Source organism: Podarcis melisellensis (genome assembly GCF_964234715.1).
Source record: "Podarcis melisellensis genome assembly, chromosome: 6".
NCBI lineage: Eukaryota > Metazoa > Chordata > Lepidosauria > Squamata > Lacertidae > Podarcis > Podarcis melisellensis.
The window spans coordinates 94894501-94911894 of NC_138538.1; the positions used below are offsets into that span (position 1 = coordinate 94894501).

The following is a 17394-nucleotide window of genomic DNA, read 5'->3' on the forward strand; positions in this document are numbered from 1 at the left end:
ATACAACATAGTTTGATAATTACTACCACATGGCAGTGGCAGCAACAAAAAGAGCATATCTTTTAACCAATACAATCTATTTGGTGAATCTCGCAGCAGAGCTCTTTTTAAATCTTAAACTGGCTGGTGCAGACCAGGGTTGCATCATTGACAAAGGACCAGTCAATATCCTGCTATGAAAAGTCTCTGCCATTTTGAACCCATGCCAGTACAGTGGGTTTATCTATTTGCTCATTTTCACTAAAAATTCTTCAGGGCAACTTACAATTTATTTATTATTTTTAAAGTGCATTAGAATAAAACCCTCAAAATCTTATTAAAATCCTTTTAAATATAGATTGGGAAATAGTGGAGAGATCTGATGGATTTATTATTATAATTTTGCTGCTGTTACCCATCCTGTGAGATGGAATCTAAATCTAAATAAATAGATAAACACATCTATTTATGTATGTCACTGAATGTACAAAGTTTAGTGGTTATTGACATTCACATGGGAATGCTAACCAGCTGCAGATTAATCTGTTTCCCCCCCACTTTTGGATACACAATAAAACATTGACAATGACGTTTAGATGACTCTCAACATTCACTGATTTAAATGTGGTGTTTCCATTCCTCTTTTGAGTGCTTTGCATGATAACCAATAAGAGACACACAGGAGGAGGCTGGGCTGGTGGGCTGGTGTTCAGAGACATTATGGCTGGGTACACATTATCATCTTCTTTGGCTCCAGTGTGCTCCCACTCCTGCTGTTTTGAGCCATTTACACATTGTGTTAGCTACAATACATATCTATCTTGAAAAATATATGCAGGTCCTGCTATCCCAACACTTGTTAGAAGGAACTTCAGTTATCCAAACATGAGGAACCTCACTATACATACTTCAGATTCAGATATCCAAACAGCAGGACCTGCATGTAGTACTAAAACCAAATGAGCAGCTTAAACAATCCTAGGTTTTTGTGTTTTGCTGGTTTGGGACAGCCATGGTGGGAGGGAGGGGGAGAGATTAGACAAATAAGACAGCATCTTCCTTGCTTGCTTGCTTTTTGCAAGGTTTCAGAATGTTTTATTGGGTTTTCTCATCCCCTTGGAGTCAAAATTTTGTGGTCAGGAATGCATTAGAAATTCCCCCATAGGAATAAATGGAAACCATAGACTTGCTATGTGAATCCTCGGCTAACAAACTATTTCCCGAGAATGCCTTGTATTCGTCTTCTTTTTTATTATTATTATTATTATTATTATTATTATTATTATTATTATTATTATTTTATATCCCACCCTCCCCGGCCAAACTGGGCTCAGGGCGGCTAACATCAAAGTATATAATACATTAAAACATAAAATCCAGCAAATGACTGAAATACAGCTTAAAATCAGAATAAATCAGATGGCAACCCCACAATTTATAACTATAACTATAAGGGATGGGAACATTAAGTGCTCACCAGGCTCAGTTATTTGTATGAGCCACGGAGAAGAGTTAGAGAGGCCACTTGTATGCAAGGTCTTGTAAAAAGAGGGGAGTCAGACTGGACCCTGACCAAAGGCCTGGCGGAACAGCTCCATCTTGCAGGCCCCACTCTATTTTGAACTTAAAAATAGAAAGTGTAATACTAGCGGTCAACAAACGAGGTTTAAAGACTCACTCAAGGCAAATCTAATTTTTTTTAGTATAAACACTGACAATTGGGAAACACTGGTCTGCGAGTACTCCAACTGGAGAAAAGCCTTTACCAAAGGTGTCATGGACTTTGAAGATGCTCGAACTCAGGACAAAAGGAAAAAACGTGCTAAGAAGAAGGCACACTTGGCAAACCCTCACCGTCATCAATTCCCGCCTGGAAACCTATGTCCCCACTGTGGAAGAACGTGTGGATCCAGAATTGGCCTCCACAGTCATTTACAGACTAACTGTTGAGACCGTGTTCATGGAAGACAATCTTACCTGGCCACGTGTGATCACCAAAGAGGAAGAAGAAGCTTGTCTAACAAACTATTTCCTGAGAATGCTCTGTGTTCGGATAGAGAGACCTGCGTGTACTGCTGCTTAATGCATTTGCCTGAAACCAGCTTCCATCGCATTGAAAACATGAGCCACATTCACTTCACAGCGAAGCTGAGGTGTGTGTGTTTCAGACAGTCATTGTGCATGTGCAGGTGGCAGGTTCAAGAGCAGGAGTTGGTTCCAGATGTAGGGAAACCAAACAGGTAATGTGCATTGCATGGAGATATCCCCAGCGGCGTAGCGTGGGTTGTCAGCACCCGGGGCAAGGCAAGTAATTTGCGCCCCCTAAACCCTAACCTGCCGCCGCTGCCAGCTTCTTCTTGCTGCTGCCTGGGCTGGGGTATTTACGGTAAGGTAGCCACGATGGCGGCAGCGGGTGCATGTCAGGTGATCTGAGGCGAGTTGCCGCTGGCGCTGCTGCCCAAACGACACCGCTTGCCTGGAGGAGGAGGCGGGCAGAGAGGCGAGAAAAATGCAACATGGCCCAGCAGCTGCAGCAGCGGCGGCGGCGGCGGGGCTGTGAGGAGGGGCTGCCTGGCGCGCCCTCCGCTGTCCTGACGCGCGGGGACCGCGGCAAGCGCTGAGAGCCGCTACCTGCTGGACACCTTCAGCCTGGACGCGCACACAGCTCGTCGGTTCCGCGAGACATGGGGCTCTGCTACAGCCTGCGCCCGAGGCTCTTCGGCAATTCCGGAGGCGGCGAGCTCGCCCCCCCAGATGTTGCGCCCGGTGTGGCTGGCCCCTCTGCACCCCCCACGCTACGCCACTGGATATCCCCACCCCCTCTTTGATGTGTACAACAACATGCAAATGTGACTTGAAACACACCAAGGGGAATGCCCTTGCTGCACTTTAAACTGCTGGCATATACATAACCTGTAATCCCAGATACCATGGGAGGAGGCTGGTACCTTCCTGCCTTGCCCTTGAGCTTCTTGAAACAACAGGGCCAGGGATGGAAAAAGATTCTGGGCTAGGCAAGGCCTCAGCTGGATCCAACAGGACTCTTGGGTGTTAATACGTCAGTTCTGACATCACCATAGAAAGTTGCCAAAGCTGTGGCCAACCCTAGTGGAACGCCTTTGTTCTCAACTCCTGGAAACACTCACTGCTGAACAAGCCACTAGGAAAACTGTAGCGGGAAAGAGAGAGAAATGAGACCATCAAAAAGTAGCAGTGTTGGTCTGAGTTAAGTACTGCATTGCCCTGTTAAAAGGCTGTGGCAAAGGTGAAGAAAGGGAGGAATCTGCAGTGGATAAGGCTGGCTTAAGTTCACCTGCGCTTCTGTCTCTCCGAAACAAACAAAAACCCCACTCACAAAGGGTTAGCAGCCTGCCTGCTGCAGAGGAACAGAAAGATTAAGGCTGCTCTAGTCCCACAGGGTTGACTCTTCCTGCCCCATTTCTGTTGCCAGAAACCTCTCAAGAGAGGCTGTGGGTGTCCCACAGCAGAAAGGGTGGGTGCGTGAAGGTAGAGAAGGTGCGGGGAGAACCCAACTCTCTCAAGGCCAGGGCTTAAGAGAACAGACCCAGCTCAGGCACTGGCGCCAGTGATGCTGTTGTTGTTGTCAGACTCACTGCCTTTCAGCATCTCTTTCCTCCCTGTGTGCATTCATTTCCCCAAGCCACATCCTGGCTATTAGGGTTTCCGTAAGCTGGGGAGGGGCCAAGCGCACCATTCTTTCAGGAATAATCAGGTGGGCTTTGGTGATGCTCATTAAAGTGAGGAATTGACAGGGCTGATTAGAATGAGGCAGCTTGTGAGCAAGAACCGTGAAAAACTGCCAGGCTCAGAACTCTGCAGAAGCTCGTCCATCATGACTTGAGATGCCCCCGTGCCTCTACCTTCCCACTGGCTAGAAATCTGCAAATGATGCCAAATCACATCAACCTACACAAACAAGAGCAGCAGAGCGGGGGAGGCTGGAAACAGAACTTGAGCAGGGCAGATAAAGTGCCCTTTAGGGAAGTTGACAAATACAAAAAAAAAATAAAGAATGATTGAGTGTGGCTCAATCCTCCTCATTAGCTCATGTGGGTTGCCCAGTAAGTGTACGGCCAAGAACACAGTAACCCAGACCCAAGAGGGGCCTAAAACAAAATGTTGCAGCGTGTCTTCTCCCCTAAAAAGAGTGCTCTAAGAAGGGAGGGTTTCAGCCATTCCCTGGAAGCAGAGTATTCCAATTCCCTCTATTTATCTCTCTCTCTCACACACACACATTCTGTTTTTTCTTTTCTAGTTATCATTCAATATTCTGTAGCTATTAAGCATGCTCAGTCCTTAAGCCAGGGGGTTTTTTTTGGGGGGGGAAGCTGCCTTCTGGATAGTTTTTTTTGGGGGGGCGGTATTCGTTTTGCACTGCAAACATTGCTGTTCCCCCAGTCGTGCTGATTCTTGCCTCTAGTTGTAACTTCCCCAAGTTCACCACCACATGGAGAGATAGGAACATAAAAGCACCAACAGAGGCAGCTGATACATGTAGCGTCACCAAATTTATTTACTCCTTCCAGGGACAGACCATCCTGAAGGAGGCCTTATATGACTGAATATTCCATGGAATGGCTGAATGTCAGGACACTCTGTTGCTAGGTCTACTGCCGTCCAACTTGCAGGCAGTGATTTTCTGCATGGGGGGGGGGGGGAGAGACACTTTTGTGTCCATGGAGTAGGGTTACCAGACGTCCCCATTTCCTGGGGACAGTCCCCGGATTTACGAATAAGTCCCCTGATTTCATCTAATGTCCCCGGGAAACGCAGCAGCGGCAGTCTCAGCAGCCGGGAGCAGTTGGCTCTGGCTGACTTCAGGAGCTGCTCGGAAGTCCCCATATGATGGTGTTGCAGGGGCTCAAAGATGCAGCTTCTGGGCTGCCTCCAATTTCCCTGACCTCAGCATCTAAGCTGTGAAGGGAGGCTTCATGCTGCCTATCGGAGCAGCCTCCCAACTCCTACTTGTGTGCAAGCAGGGGGGGGGGCAGGGATCTCTCAGTTAGGAAACGGGAAGCCTTCCTTCCCAGTTGAGGGATCCCCGCCCCCTCCTGCTTGCATGCAAGTAGGAATGGGATTGGGGCTGCTCCAATGGGAAGGGAGGAATTACGCTGCCTGAGTCTCGCCAGCGCCGCTGCTCTCAGCCCTCCTTCTCCGCCTTCCATGCCTGACCCACTGCACACCACTTCCCTACCACCAACAACAAAGAACCAACTGCTTGGGGGCTGCCCAGGCTCATGAAGAAAGGAGATAGAAACCTTGGAGGAAGGGGAAACATGGTGGTTGAGGTCAAGGTGGCAGCCGCCCCTCTGCCACTGCCATCGCTGCAGCACCAATGTCTCGAACATACTTTATTTATTTATTTATTGTGTCCTCCGATTCACTGGGGAAAAAAATCTGGTAACCTTACCATGGAGGCTCCTCCTGTTTTTAGGACTCTGAACAATTTGGAAGGTGACAGAACCTAAAACCAAGGGTTGGCATGCCCATCCCTGCTGCTGCTTTCACACTCATTTTCTTTATTATTCTTACAACTTTTGCTACTTTATTTACACATCACCTTATATCTGAAGGGCTCAAGGAGACTTACATATAGCAAACAAATATTAAAAACAAATATTAAAAACGTAACTCCTGGAGAGGGCTTTAGTCTACGCATTATGCGAATCCACCAACCCCAGATGTCAAATCTTTATTGCTTAGCCAAAGGCCACCATCAGTCATATAACAATGCAATGGAAAAAGCGGGACACGCCTCAAAATAGGATTAAAACATATGAATAGCACAACCCACTGAGATATCCAATATATATCCAATATATTTTACATGATGATAGCTTTAGCTTTCATTATGAAAGCAACAGGTTCTTGCCAGTTTGTAATTAGCCCAACACTTTAACAACAGAATTGACAAGTCCTCCTACTACAGGAATTCTTCATCTGCCCTTCATTATTCTAAATCATGCAGGCAGTCAATCACATGGGATTCTACCCATTCTTTTTTAATAAGCAAAACTACAACTAGAAAACTAGCTAGGTCATATACAATCCTCCTACAGGTCTGGTGGTTAATAATAATAATAAGAAGAAGAATAATTTTATTATTTATACCCCCACCCATTTTTCCAGCCCACCCATTTCTCCAGCCACTCTGGGCAGCTTACAGCATATTTTGAAACATAATAAAACACCAGACATTAAAAACTTCCCAAAACAGGGGTGCCTTCAGATGTCTTCTAAAAGTCAGATAGTTATTTATTTCATTGACATCTGAAGGGAGGGTGTTTCACAGGGCGGGTGCCACTACCGAGAAGGCCCTCTGCCTGGTTCCCTGTAATTTCGCTTCTCGCAGTGAGGGACCCAGTGGAAGACCCTCGGAGGAGGACCTCAGTATCTGGGCTGAGTGATTGGGGTGGAGACACTCCTTCAGGCGTACTGGGTCGAGGCCATTTAGAGCTTTCAAGTTCGGCACCAACACTTTGACTTGTGCTCGGAAATGCACTGGGAGCCGATGAAGATCCTTTAGGACTGGTGTTATATGGTCCCTGCGGCCACTCCCCGGCACCAGTCTAGCTGCCACATTCTGGAATAGTTGTGGTTTCCGAGTCACTTTCAAAGGTAGCCTCACGTAGAGTGCTTGAAATTATCGTTCCACAGATGTGCCGAAAAAGATAAGAGATAGGTCAAAGCCGATCGCCCTAGCACACCCTTTCAACTAAAATCAGTAGCATCCGGTAAGGTTGGCCAGAGCCATTTTACCACCCTCCCAACACTGGAGACATTTCACCTTGTCTAGATAGGGCTGGAGTGGAGCAGAGCAGAGCAGATGGCACGAGGGTGGCTCTCTAGCTCTGCACCACCACACCAGGCATCACTCACTTAAATGATCTGGACAGAGAATCAATGATTCTGCCATTTTACACGCTGTCCAGGGACTTCTAGTTCTTCTTACTGCTGGTGCAATTATTTTTATTATTATCATCAGTCCAGAGAAAAGCAGAGTGGTGTGGCACACCGAGCCCCAACCACCATCTCAGGACCATTCAGTATGCTTCCCCTCAATGAGGTAATGCACTGAGCCACTGCTGCTGCTTGTCTTTGATGCCAGAAAATGGCAGGTTCCCTTCTCTCTTCAGCTTGTGAGGATTGATCTTGGCACTTGCTTCCTCCCAGAGGAGAGCAGGGAGCTTCTGGGACAAGTCCCCAACCGCCACCCGTCTTGGCAGCCGGCTCGCTCCTAGCTGCAAGACAGTCACAGAACAAGGAACCGATTCCATGCCTCACTTGGTTAACAGGGCAATGCTGCTTGGCTCAGACTCAGATGCTTACAGAAATACAAAAATATCAGCTTCCTCCTGATTAATAGTGCTTGAGAGCTGATGTAGTGTACTAGCTGAGCAACAATAGCAATGAATCAGGGTGCTTGTGGTTTCCATCTTGCCTTGCCAGGAACTCACAAGGTTCCTTAGGCAAGCCACCCTCTCAGCTTATCCAACTGCAATATGGGGTTAATAATATGATTCCACGTGGGTGACACTGTGGGTTAAACCACAGAGCCTAGGGCTTGCCGATCGGAAGGTCGGTGGTTCGAATCCCCATGACGGGGTGAGCTCCCGTTGCTCACCTTCTGGTCCTGCTTCTTATGCCTGCTATGCTGCCAAAAGAAGAGTCCTACCTGTTCCAGACTGGGTGGTGCTGTGGTCTAAACCACTGAGCCTAGGGCTTGCTGATCGGAAGGTTGGTGGTTTGAATCCCTGCAACAGGGTGAGCTCCTGTTGCTCGGTCCCAGCTCCTGACAACCTAGCAGTTTGAAAGCACATCAAAGTGCAAGTAGATAAATAGTTGCCGCTCCAGCGGGAAGGTAAATGGCATTTCCATGTGCTGCTCTGGTTTCGCCAGAAGCGGCTTAGTCATGCTGGCCACATGACCTGGAAGCTGTCTGTGAACAAACGCCGGCTCCCTCGGCCTATAGAGCGAGATGAGCGCACAACCCCAGAGTCATCTGCGACTGGACCTAACGGTCTGGGGTACCTTTACCTTACAAGGCTATTGTAGGGATTACAACAAGATATGTGAAATGCTTTGTGTGCTCAAAGGTGAAATATAAATACTGTTATTATTAAGCAGACAGGCTTATGCTTGTCTTTGCACCACTGCTGTGGCTAATGTCCTCCACTGACTTCTGTATTCCCATTTAACTTTTAACTCCTGTCCCAAGAAAACAGCCCTGTAACTAAAGCTAAAATGGAAACCAATATTTCTCCAAATCTGAAGCTTCCCTTACATGAAATTGCAGTATTTAGAAGCAGGGTATTTTTAAAGCACCAAACTGGGCTCTTGCCGCAGGGCACTGACAGCCTCACAGGTCTGCTGTGAGGATGAAACACAGATACAGGGCAATTTGCCTTGAGCTTTAGACAATAACATGGAAAGACATTTATAGAGAACGAAGCTTGTGCAATTTGAAAAGGTTGAGTGTTAAACATTTTTGAATCCTGATCAACAGTAATTACCAAACCTGAATTATCCTTTTCTTGTTTGTCCAAACCCAGGCTTACGGTTTCTGTCCCCAAGACAAACTACGAGAAATATACCCAGAACTAATCTTAGTTATAGCTTATGATTTTTCTGAAGTGCTATGCATTCTAGGTCAGGCTTCATCAAACTCGCCCCTCCAGATGTTTTGAGACTACAGTTCCCATCATCCCTGACCACTGGTCCTGCTAGCTAGGGATCATGGGAATCATAGGCCAAAAACATCTGGAGGGCCAAGTTTGAGGAAGCCTGTTCTAAGTGGTGGGGCCTTTGGAGACTGTCAGCTGGTACAGATTTCAGCTGCTGGTTGGCACTGAGCTACTGGAATATATTACACCTAAAATGGTACCAATTGAACTGGCTGCCATTGCCATTGCTGGTTATAACCTTTAAAGCCCTGAATGGTAGGAGACTAGCCACCTGACCCAAACCCACCAACCCACCATAAGTCTGTTCCTTGAGTATGGCATTGGAGGGCTTGTTTATGTGCCCACTGGTAAAGACAATCCGGTTGATGTGTACTCATAATATAGTCTTCTCAGCAGTGGCTCCACAGTTTTGGAAGTAGTTCCTTCTGAGATTTGGCAGGCCTCATCCCTGCCAATGTTTAAGAGGACCTTAGGACTCCCTTCCCCTTTGATGGCTTTTAGGGGTTAATGTATATCGGAGTTTTAATACTGAAGTAGTTATGGAATGTCTATTTCATTATAAATGTTAATCCTGCTGTGATTTTAAATACTGTTGCAAGTTTGTAACTAAATAAATAAATACCCTGGAATTATCTTCCCATGGAAACAAATTCAAAATGGAAGCTTCTGATCTGGGGAAACCATCTAAACTGGAACAGCTTCAGTGCCTCCCAGTTTCATCCACAGCCCTGTCTCCTTTCCCTAAACAGAACAGTGCCAGAGTCTGGCACAAAAATAATAATCACAGTTGCCATTTCCTCCAAAGCAGTATCTTAACTGCACATTTAATTTATCTCCCTGTAAATCTTTATTTTATTAGCAGTCCTGGCTTCCTTACAGAAGTTCTGCAAGAGATGAAAAATTAACCATTGAGATCTTTTCTCTTGGAGTATCAAGAGATGCACTGTATTGGGAGGTGGTACTGTATCAATTGTGTGGTTATCATCTAGTGGAGGCACAAGGAATCTTTTTGAACAGGTCAACTCAAAGGAAGTGTGAACTTCCAATCTGAGCCTCTATAGGATGATGGCAGACTGAGCTTTTGTGGATGATTTAGTGTGCTTCCAAGAGAAATGAATTCCTATTTAAGATCTTCTAGTCACATCAGCCACAGTTAACCTCTGGACAATTTGTTTTGGCTTAGGCCAGGCATGTCCAAATCCTAAAAAAAGAAAAGCTCAACAACTTTGGTTGGCCCTCACACATGTTCACTTCATCAAATCTGGCCCTCTTTGAGAAAAGTTTGGGCACCCCTGGCTTAGGCACTTCAATTCAGAGACCATTCCAGAAATCCTGTTTTGAATCGTGGCTATCCTAATATCACATCAGCCAAATTTGAAGTTTCTTCTTCAGAAAGTTCTGAATAGAAACACTTGCACTTTGCCTTTCGGTTACGCAAATAAATGTTTGCAATGCCGCATGCCTAACTATTGGCATTTGCAACAAGACGTACCAAGCTGTGAAAGGAAACCTATAACTGCAGGGCAAAGGACAAGGGACACTCAAGGCTGGTCGATTCATGCTGGCAAACATATTCAACCCTCATTTCAACTGTTTACCCAGTTTGGAGCTCCAGTCCATCACTGCGGACATTATATGTTCTGCAAATACACCAACAGGGTGCATTCCTTCAACAACCCAGGTGCCCACCAGTGTGTATCATTTTTAAAAATTTGGAGCCACACTTGAGTAGCTTATGTTATCAAGGGAAAACCCTAGGGATCTGGCCCATCAAACCACTGTTTCAGTGGCCCAACAGCCCCTGGTAGAATCAGGCAGAATCAGGCCCAAGACATTTTGGCACCTGAGGTGGACCACAAAATGGTGTACCACACCCCCCCCCCCAGAAGAAGCTACTACTGTATTTAATAAGTTAATGTACTGTATGTTGTTAAATTTATTTATTTATTGAGCAATAATTATATACCACTTAATTAAAAACAACAACCCTCTAACAAAAAATAACCCCCCAAAAACCTCATCAGAAAATACCAATGAAATAAAACTTTATAAACAAGGCGACATAATCAAATTATCAAAATGTAGATAAAACCAACACTTTTACAAACAAATATAGATAATAAAATTACATACCGCGGTAGGCTTGCCTAAATAATTTTTTTTAAGCAGGCGCTGAAAACAGGGTAATGACGTCACCTGCTTAATAAATGACTCAATGGCGAAGAGGACCAACCAAGCACTAATAATGATTTAATACCGGCAATATTCTCAAAAGTCAGAGTTAGGTTTATATAGGGCTAATTTTGATATGGTAAATCTCATGTGCAGCCAGGCCAACTGCGTTGCTGCTATCTTGCACCTCTGTTGTATTCAGTCCAGCCAGTCTCTCTCCTCCTGCAGTTCAGGCTGTGAGTGCCTGTTCAATACTGCTTTGTAAGAACCTTAAATCACTTTGTTCAAATGGAAGTGTCCACAAAAAGATCCTTATTTTATGTTTTATTTATCATTACATTTCTGTTACTGCTGTTACTAATAGTACTTTGGCGCAAGCTTTTCCGTTGTCATTGTATTTCAGGGTCCTGATGGAAGTAGCTTGCACCGAAAACAGCTACCACAATTAAGAGCACAGAGAGGTGACAGGCACGAGAAGAAAAGTGAATTTTTAAATCCCTCCTAGGAGGGAGCACAGCTGACAGCTCCCCTGTCACCAAAGGAATTGTCAATCTAAAATGATTGCTTTTCCAATCTAATTTTGATGCCTGGATAGTTCCGTTGCAGCTTGCCAAAATGAGAAAGTCAAGTGAGTAAGCAAGCAAACTACCACAACCCATTGCTGTTGTTGTTTTATTAAAACAAACAAAAACAAACCAGCTGAACCACTGATCCTGCCTCGTACAACCGGCTTTGCTCATTTTCTCCGAGAACAGCCACTGAAATATTTATGACAATCTTTCCTAGTGACATCGCCATGAAGTCTATTCAAGCCAATCCCCGAAATGTTAACAATCAAGCTGTAGCCCAGCAGCTCTTTATGCCAGTTCTGAGTCTGATAAACAGCATTCCAAATGGGGACATTTCATGGGTTACACTTTAAGCCTCCCCCAACCCATGCATTGTGTTCTGTTTTGTTCTCACAGGGCTTCAAAGATCACCCCTCCTTTCCCCAGCGGCAGTGGTTCTCATACTGTCGGATGAACCTCCCTAGCGGGATATCGTCTCTAGAGCAGGGGTATGGAGCCCTTTCCTGAGGGCCACAGGGCCTTCTGGGCAGCTTTCCAAGGGCCAGATGCTGTCAGGGACAAAAGCAGGCAGGGCAATGGATGTAAACTTGACCACTGTACAGTCTCACACCCCTCTCCATCCTCCCTCCAGACAAGCAAGGGGCATAATCAGAGTTCACATAATGACCAGGCTAAGGCATTCAGAGCTCAAAACTGGAAGAATGAGGGTGTGTAGCCTGGGGAGATTTATTCAGGCCAGATTCAGATGCCTGGAGGGTCAGATTTAGCCCCCCAGGCCTGAATTCCCCCAACCATGCTGTAGAACAGACTTTCTCAAACTTGGTTCCTCCGATGTTGCTGAGCTACAACTCCCATCATCCCTAGATAGCAGGGATGGGGAAAGCTGCTGTAGAATATTGTGTGCACACAACACTCCAGGGAGGGATAAGATCCTGAAGCTGGTAGTACGTTCCCTTCCCACCAGCAAAGACAAGAAGGGGATCCATACAGATACAGAATGGATTTATAGAAGTGACAACATCTCCATTGCCCCATTATCTGAGGGGAAAGCTACAGCTTTGTTAAGGTGGTTCCCTATGTATAGTTTTAAGACGGGCCAACAAGATTGTATTCCGTTCCTCTCCTAAGGCTAGTGTCGAGCTGAGTATCCCAATTCCACAACAGCAGGCGTATGAGCATTGGAGGCAACCATCTTTGCAAGCTCATCTATAGAGAATCTGGTGCTGAGAAGGGGTGTGAGTAGAGCAAGTTTAGAAGGGGACCCTGAGTTCAAAAGATTTGAGAAACACCTCCTCTATATAGGTTCATGGCCAAAAATCAGAAGCAAAATGCAAACCCAGTCCAGATTTAAGGAAGTGCCCGTTTATCAATATGAACGATAAGCATCTGAAACCCTACTGAGATGGAACAATTAAAAGGTTAACTTCTGTTGGCCTTCAGTTCTGTGGCTGAGTTGCCATAATGGTTCGGTTTGGTCTGAGCCAACCTTTTTCCTGGATCCAAAGAAAGGGGCATATTTCTGCTGCTGCTGCCTAGCAACATAATATCATGCTATCCAGGACAGGTTTTGCCTCTGGGCAATTGCTGCTGACTTCTCCCTTCCAGCAAAAATCTCCACTAAACCGCAGCGTAGCTAGGAATGGATAGATTTGCCCATTGTACACATTTTGTCTAATGCACACATTTTTAAAAACAATTTTTTCCTACTATAATGCATTTTTGTATGTTTTCCCCTACCATGCACTATTGTAAGTACTCTTCCCAAATATGTACAGGGTTGGAGAACCTCATCACAAAATTCAGAGAAGTGTGGCTTTTCAAGGATTGCTGCATTTCAATTTGTGATTGGTTTGGGACATGCAAGTTAAGCAGATTTGCATTAAAATGTGAACGTATTTCTCCATCATCCCTAAATGTAGTGAAGTAACCAACCCATAGATGTGAGGACAGGGTGAGGACATAAGCCTAGATGAAGGGAAAGGAGTAGAAGTTGAGAACTTGATTGTCCCTCTGTTATAGTTCACAGAGGGACTAACATCTGATCTCCATCAGGGCCAGCTTCACACATTTTGGTACCTGGCAGACTATCCAAAGGGCACACTTCCCTCCCACAAAGTAGCACGGCAAAATCTCCTCCTTCAGCTCCTCTTAACTTAAGTGAACAAGAGGCCCTCCTTTGAGTCCTGCCTGCATCAATGGTACGTTCTGTGGTGACCCAAGGCACTGTCTTCCCAATCCCACTGTGTCCCAATTGTGAACTCCCTTCAGACTGTTCCCCTCATTACCAGCTTTTCATTGCCTCCCTCCAAAAAAAAACCCTTTACCTTGTTTTGTTAGGAGTTTGTTTAGGGGCGAGCTGAGATTGTGTTTGTTTAATCTAAATGTGGTGAAATATTGTACTGGTTTGCTGTCTGCTGCCCTGAAATCCTCTTGAGATGAAGCTTGGCCTAGAAATAAGGGACTCAATCCATTTCTATATACTGTAGATTCCGGCGTATTAGGCGACTGGGCGTATTAGACAACCCCCCAAACTGGCAGCTGCAATTTGGGGGTTCGTCTTATAAGCCCAGTCACCTAATTCTCTGGGCAGCTTCACGCTGGGAGAAAGCCACCCCTGCTGCTGCTTCAGAGCCGCAGTAGCAGCTCCGTATAAGACCCCCGACTTTTTAACCTCTTTTCCGGGGTTAAAAAGTCGTCTTATACGCCGCAATCTATGGTAACCCCTTTCAGTCCATAAGGTGAGATGTCCTGGTGATGGAACTGATGGAAAAAATCCCAGCCCGTCTCTTTGGCTTACCTGTAGATCCTGTACCTGGTGGCGAAACCCTGCCGAAAGCGCTCCATGAAGTCAACATACTCTGGGGCTCGGTGAAAGGGTCCTCGGTCAGTGAGCAGCCAGTCCAGTGGCACTTGGCTGGAGGAGGCGGTGGAGGCATGCTGTTCGTGTGGTGTGGCAACAGCTGCAGCCAGCCCCCAGCACCCCAGAGTCAGGACCAATACTGAGGACACCCATGGGACCATCAGCCAGAGCCCGTTAAACTGAGCGCTGCGCTGCCACCTCATGCTTCTCCTGCTCGGTTGGCTTCTTCATTCTCTCACCACTCCTTCCCTCTCGGCGCTCCTTCAGGATTTCCTGCACTGAGAAGGCACAAGGAAAAGAAGATGGGTCAGGACTTATCCAAACAAGGTGCTGAGCAATGCCTAGGGCACAGCTGCACAACCTCGGGACCCACCAAGCTGAACGCTTGCAGCTTGTCTTTCGGAAGGGTCAACCCCCTTTTTATTAAACAGAGTAAACAACACAGGGTCCAACCAGTACATTGAACTCTGCCACCTGAGGAGGGCAGATGGGAGCCAACCTTCACACCCATTCAAAAGCGGGAATGGCACATGCCCACTGCTGAAACAGCCATCCAGGGGCAGCGAGTGGCAGCACTGCTGGGTCAGATCCATGAGGGGCCTTTGAAGTTCCTGGGGGCACCACGCTTGATTGACTAAAGCACACAGATCCCAAGTGGAGTGCTTACTTGCCCTCGTGGTCTCCATGCTGCAAGTGCTTTGTACATTTGTTGTTCATCCGGGGCCATCTGGGGTAAAAAGATAGGGTAGAAGCAAAGTGCCAATGCTCCTATGCTTTTTCCCCTAAGGGGGTTCAGGTGCTACAGCTGAGGGAGAGCTGCAGTGAATGTATGAAGCCCCCTGGTCCATCTAGCCTCACCTGTTCCAACTTTCTCCAAGACAATGGGACCTTTGAGTCCTGTATGGCCAGCCCCTCCAAGAGACTGCAGGTCTCCAAGGATTTCAGCAAGAGTCGTCCCAGCCTGGCTGGTGCCTGAGATTCTTTAACTGGAATTACCAGAGAATGAACCCAGGAGCTTCCACATGCAAACCAAGTTCTCTGCTACTCATCTGCATCATCTCCATATAAATATAAATATCCCAGGCTAGACACCTGAAGCAATGCTCACTCAGGTCATAGCAAGCACTTAGCACTTGCACAGCGTAGCTCGAAGAATCATTACACTTCCCATACATTTAACTCAGTCATCTGTATAATTTAGGCTGACAACTGACCAGGTGTGGCCTCTTGCCTTTTAAGAAATGGGCAAGTGCAGTTTTTCAAAGCATGGGAGATGGCTTTTAGGACTTTTAAGATGTTCCCTCCTCTGAATGCCATCATACCAGCTGTTCTTAAAGGCACAGCTACAGCAGCTTCTTCAAACAGCTCACAACTCTAGTTGTTTGAAAATTAGCAGCCCTGCTTCTAATAGGCCTATAGCACAAACCAGGGGTCGGCAACCTAAGGTCCATGGGCCACAAGCGGCCCATAGGGGTCCTTTAACCGGCCCATGGACCCCTGCCGCCTGCTCGGTCGGCTCCCGTGTGCCATGCTAAACCGGCGTGGAGCAGAGCGGGGACCGCCTTCCGCAACGCTGGCTGGCTTCCCATTGGCTGCAAGAAGCTCCTGCAGCCAATGGGAAGCTGTGCACGCCTCCTCCAGGCTGGAAATAGTGTTTGCGCATGCGTGCGCACCGCGGTGTGTGCAGGACCGTGAACGGGCTCAAGCCACAAAAACTTTGCCGACCCCTGGGATAAGCCAATATTATAACTCAGGACGGACCCATTGACACTCAACGGCATGACTAGCTTGTGTCCATTAATTCTGTTGTGTCTACCCTGAGTATGATTTGATTGGTGCCAATCAATTGCAGGTATGTGGGCTGAGATGCCCCCAGCCACCTGGTAGTCTCAAGCCTTGCTTATCCTGACACAGCAACAGAACCACTGCATTTCTCAAACAACCCGCCAATTTATCCAGCATTTATCCGTCACAAGCGGCTTCTCTTCCTCTTCTGGGGCAAAGTCCTCTCTACCTGCCAGCCATCTGCCACTTAGTTATGCCCCACTTGTTCTGCAAGAGGGCACCTGCCATGCCCCCCACCTCCCAGAGCACCAGCCTTTTTAAAAATAAAATACTGTCAACCCCAATTCTGCGCATCACGCGCCCTGCAAAAGCGAAGGGCTTATTTCTTTTGTTCTAAGGCCTCAGTTGCTGAGGAAATGAAATGCTGATTGACAGCAACGGGAATAATTTGTCAGGATCACAGCGCCAGTTGCCAAACCAGCTAGACAAATAAAATAAATAAATCCCAGACAGACAAAGCAAACAAACACAATATAAACAAACAGCTGAAAGAGCATCTCCCACTCCCAGTCTGGGGCAGCATTTTCCTGCCCCCTGCAGAATTCAGCTCCTATTTCAGAACTAAAATAGATGTGTAGATTATTTCAAGGAGGCTGGTGTGATAGCAACTTTGCTTCACATATAAATCTCATCCCGGTTGTAGATGAGAAGCATTTTGAAAATCTGCTCACAGGAGTCTTTCGTTCCGAGTCTGTGTGTGATTCTGTTCTTTTCTCAAAGTACAAACATTTTGTTTTCCCACCCACTCCAGATGAAACAAGAGCAAGAACAGAATGAATTCTGGGACCTTTACCACCATCACTGCTACTATTCATTTATTTATATGCACCATCAATATGCAGAGTGCATAGGCAGAGTAAGATTGGGGGTGGGAATAGTCCCTTGCTTTAGCAGCTTAAAATCTGAACGGAACTCTCTACTCAGGTGACAGGCTAGCAATCTCAAGATGTACTCCACCCCTAATGCCCTTCAAAAAAAGGGCTATAACTTTGTCACATCTGTTGTTTCTTTGCTTGCAAGAAGACCTGCACCAGCAGCTGGTACTTCCAGGAGGCTGGAGAAGAGACTTACCATCAATACCCTCCCCGACATTTGCCTTTTGCTGCTGTCAGTCTCCTCAGGAGTAGGGATTTGGGAGCCAGCTGTATGTCATCTTCAAGCCCTCCCCTCTGAACTGCATTTAAGCCAGACTCCTTGGAGTGCAGCAAGGCCAGCACCACAGACTTTATTGTTGTTTAACACCTGTTTTGCTTTATATTCTTAA

The 17394-nt window shown here is 46.5% G+C and overlaps 1 protein-coding gene across 2 annotated transcripts in view; it reads right to left on the bottom strand.

The window, feature by feature from the left end:
• Positions 1 to 17394, bottom strand: part of BRINP2 (BMP/retinoic acid inducible neural specific 2) — an 88883-nt gene that overhangs the window by 26748 nt on the left and 44741 nt on the right. For both annotated transcript variants that reach the window (XM_081915078.1, XM_081915079.1), the window contains exon 2: positions 14223 to 14563. In XM_081915078.1, coding sequence (XP_081771204.1) covers positions 14223 to 14488 — 266 coding nt within the window. In that variant the 5' untranslated portion in view covers positions 14489 to 14563. The remainder of the gene's footprint in view (positions 1 to 14222; positions 14564 to 17394) is intronic.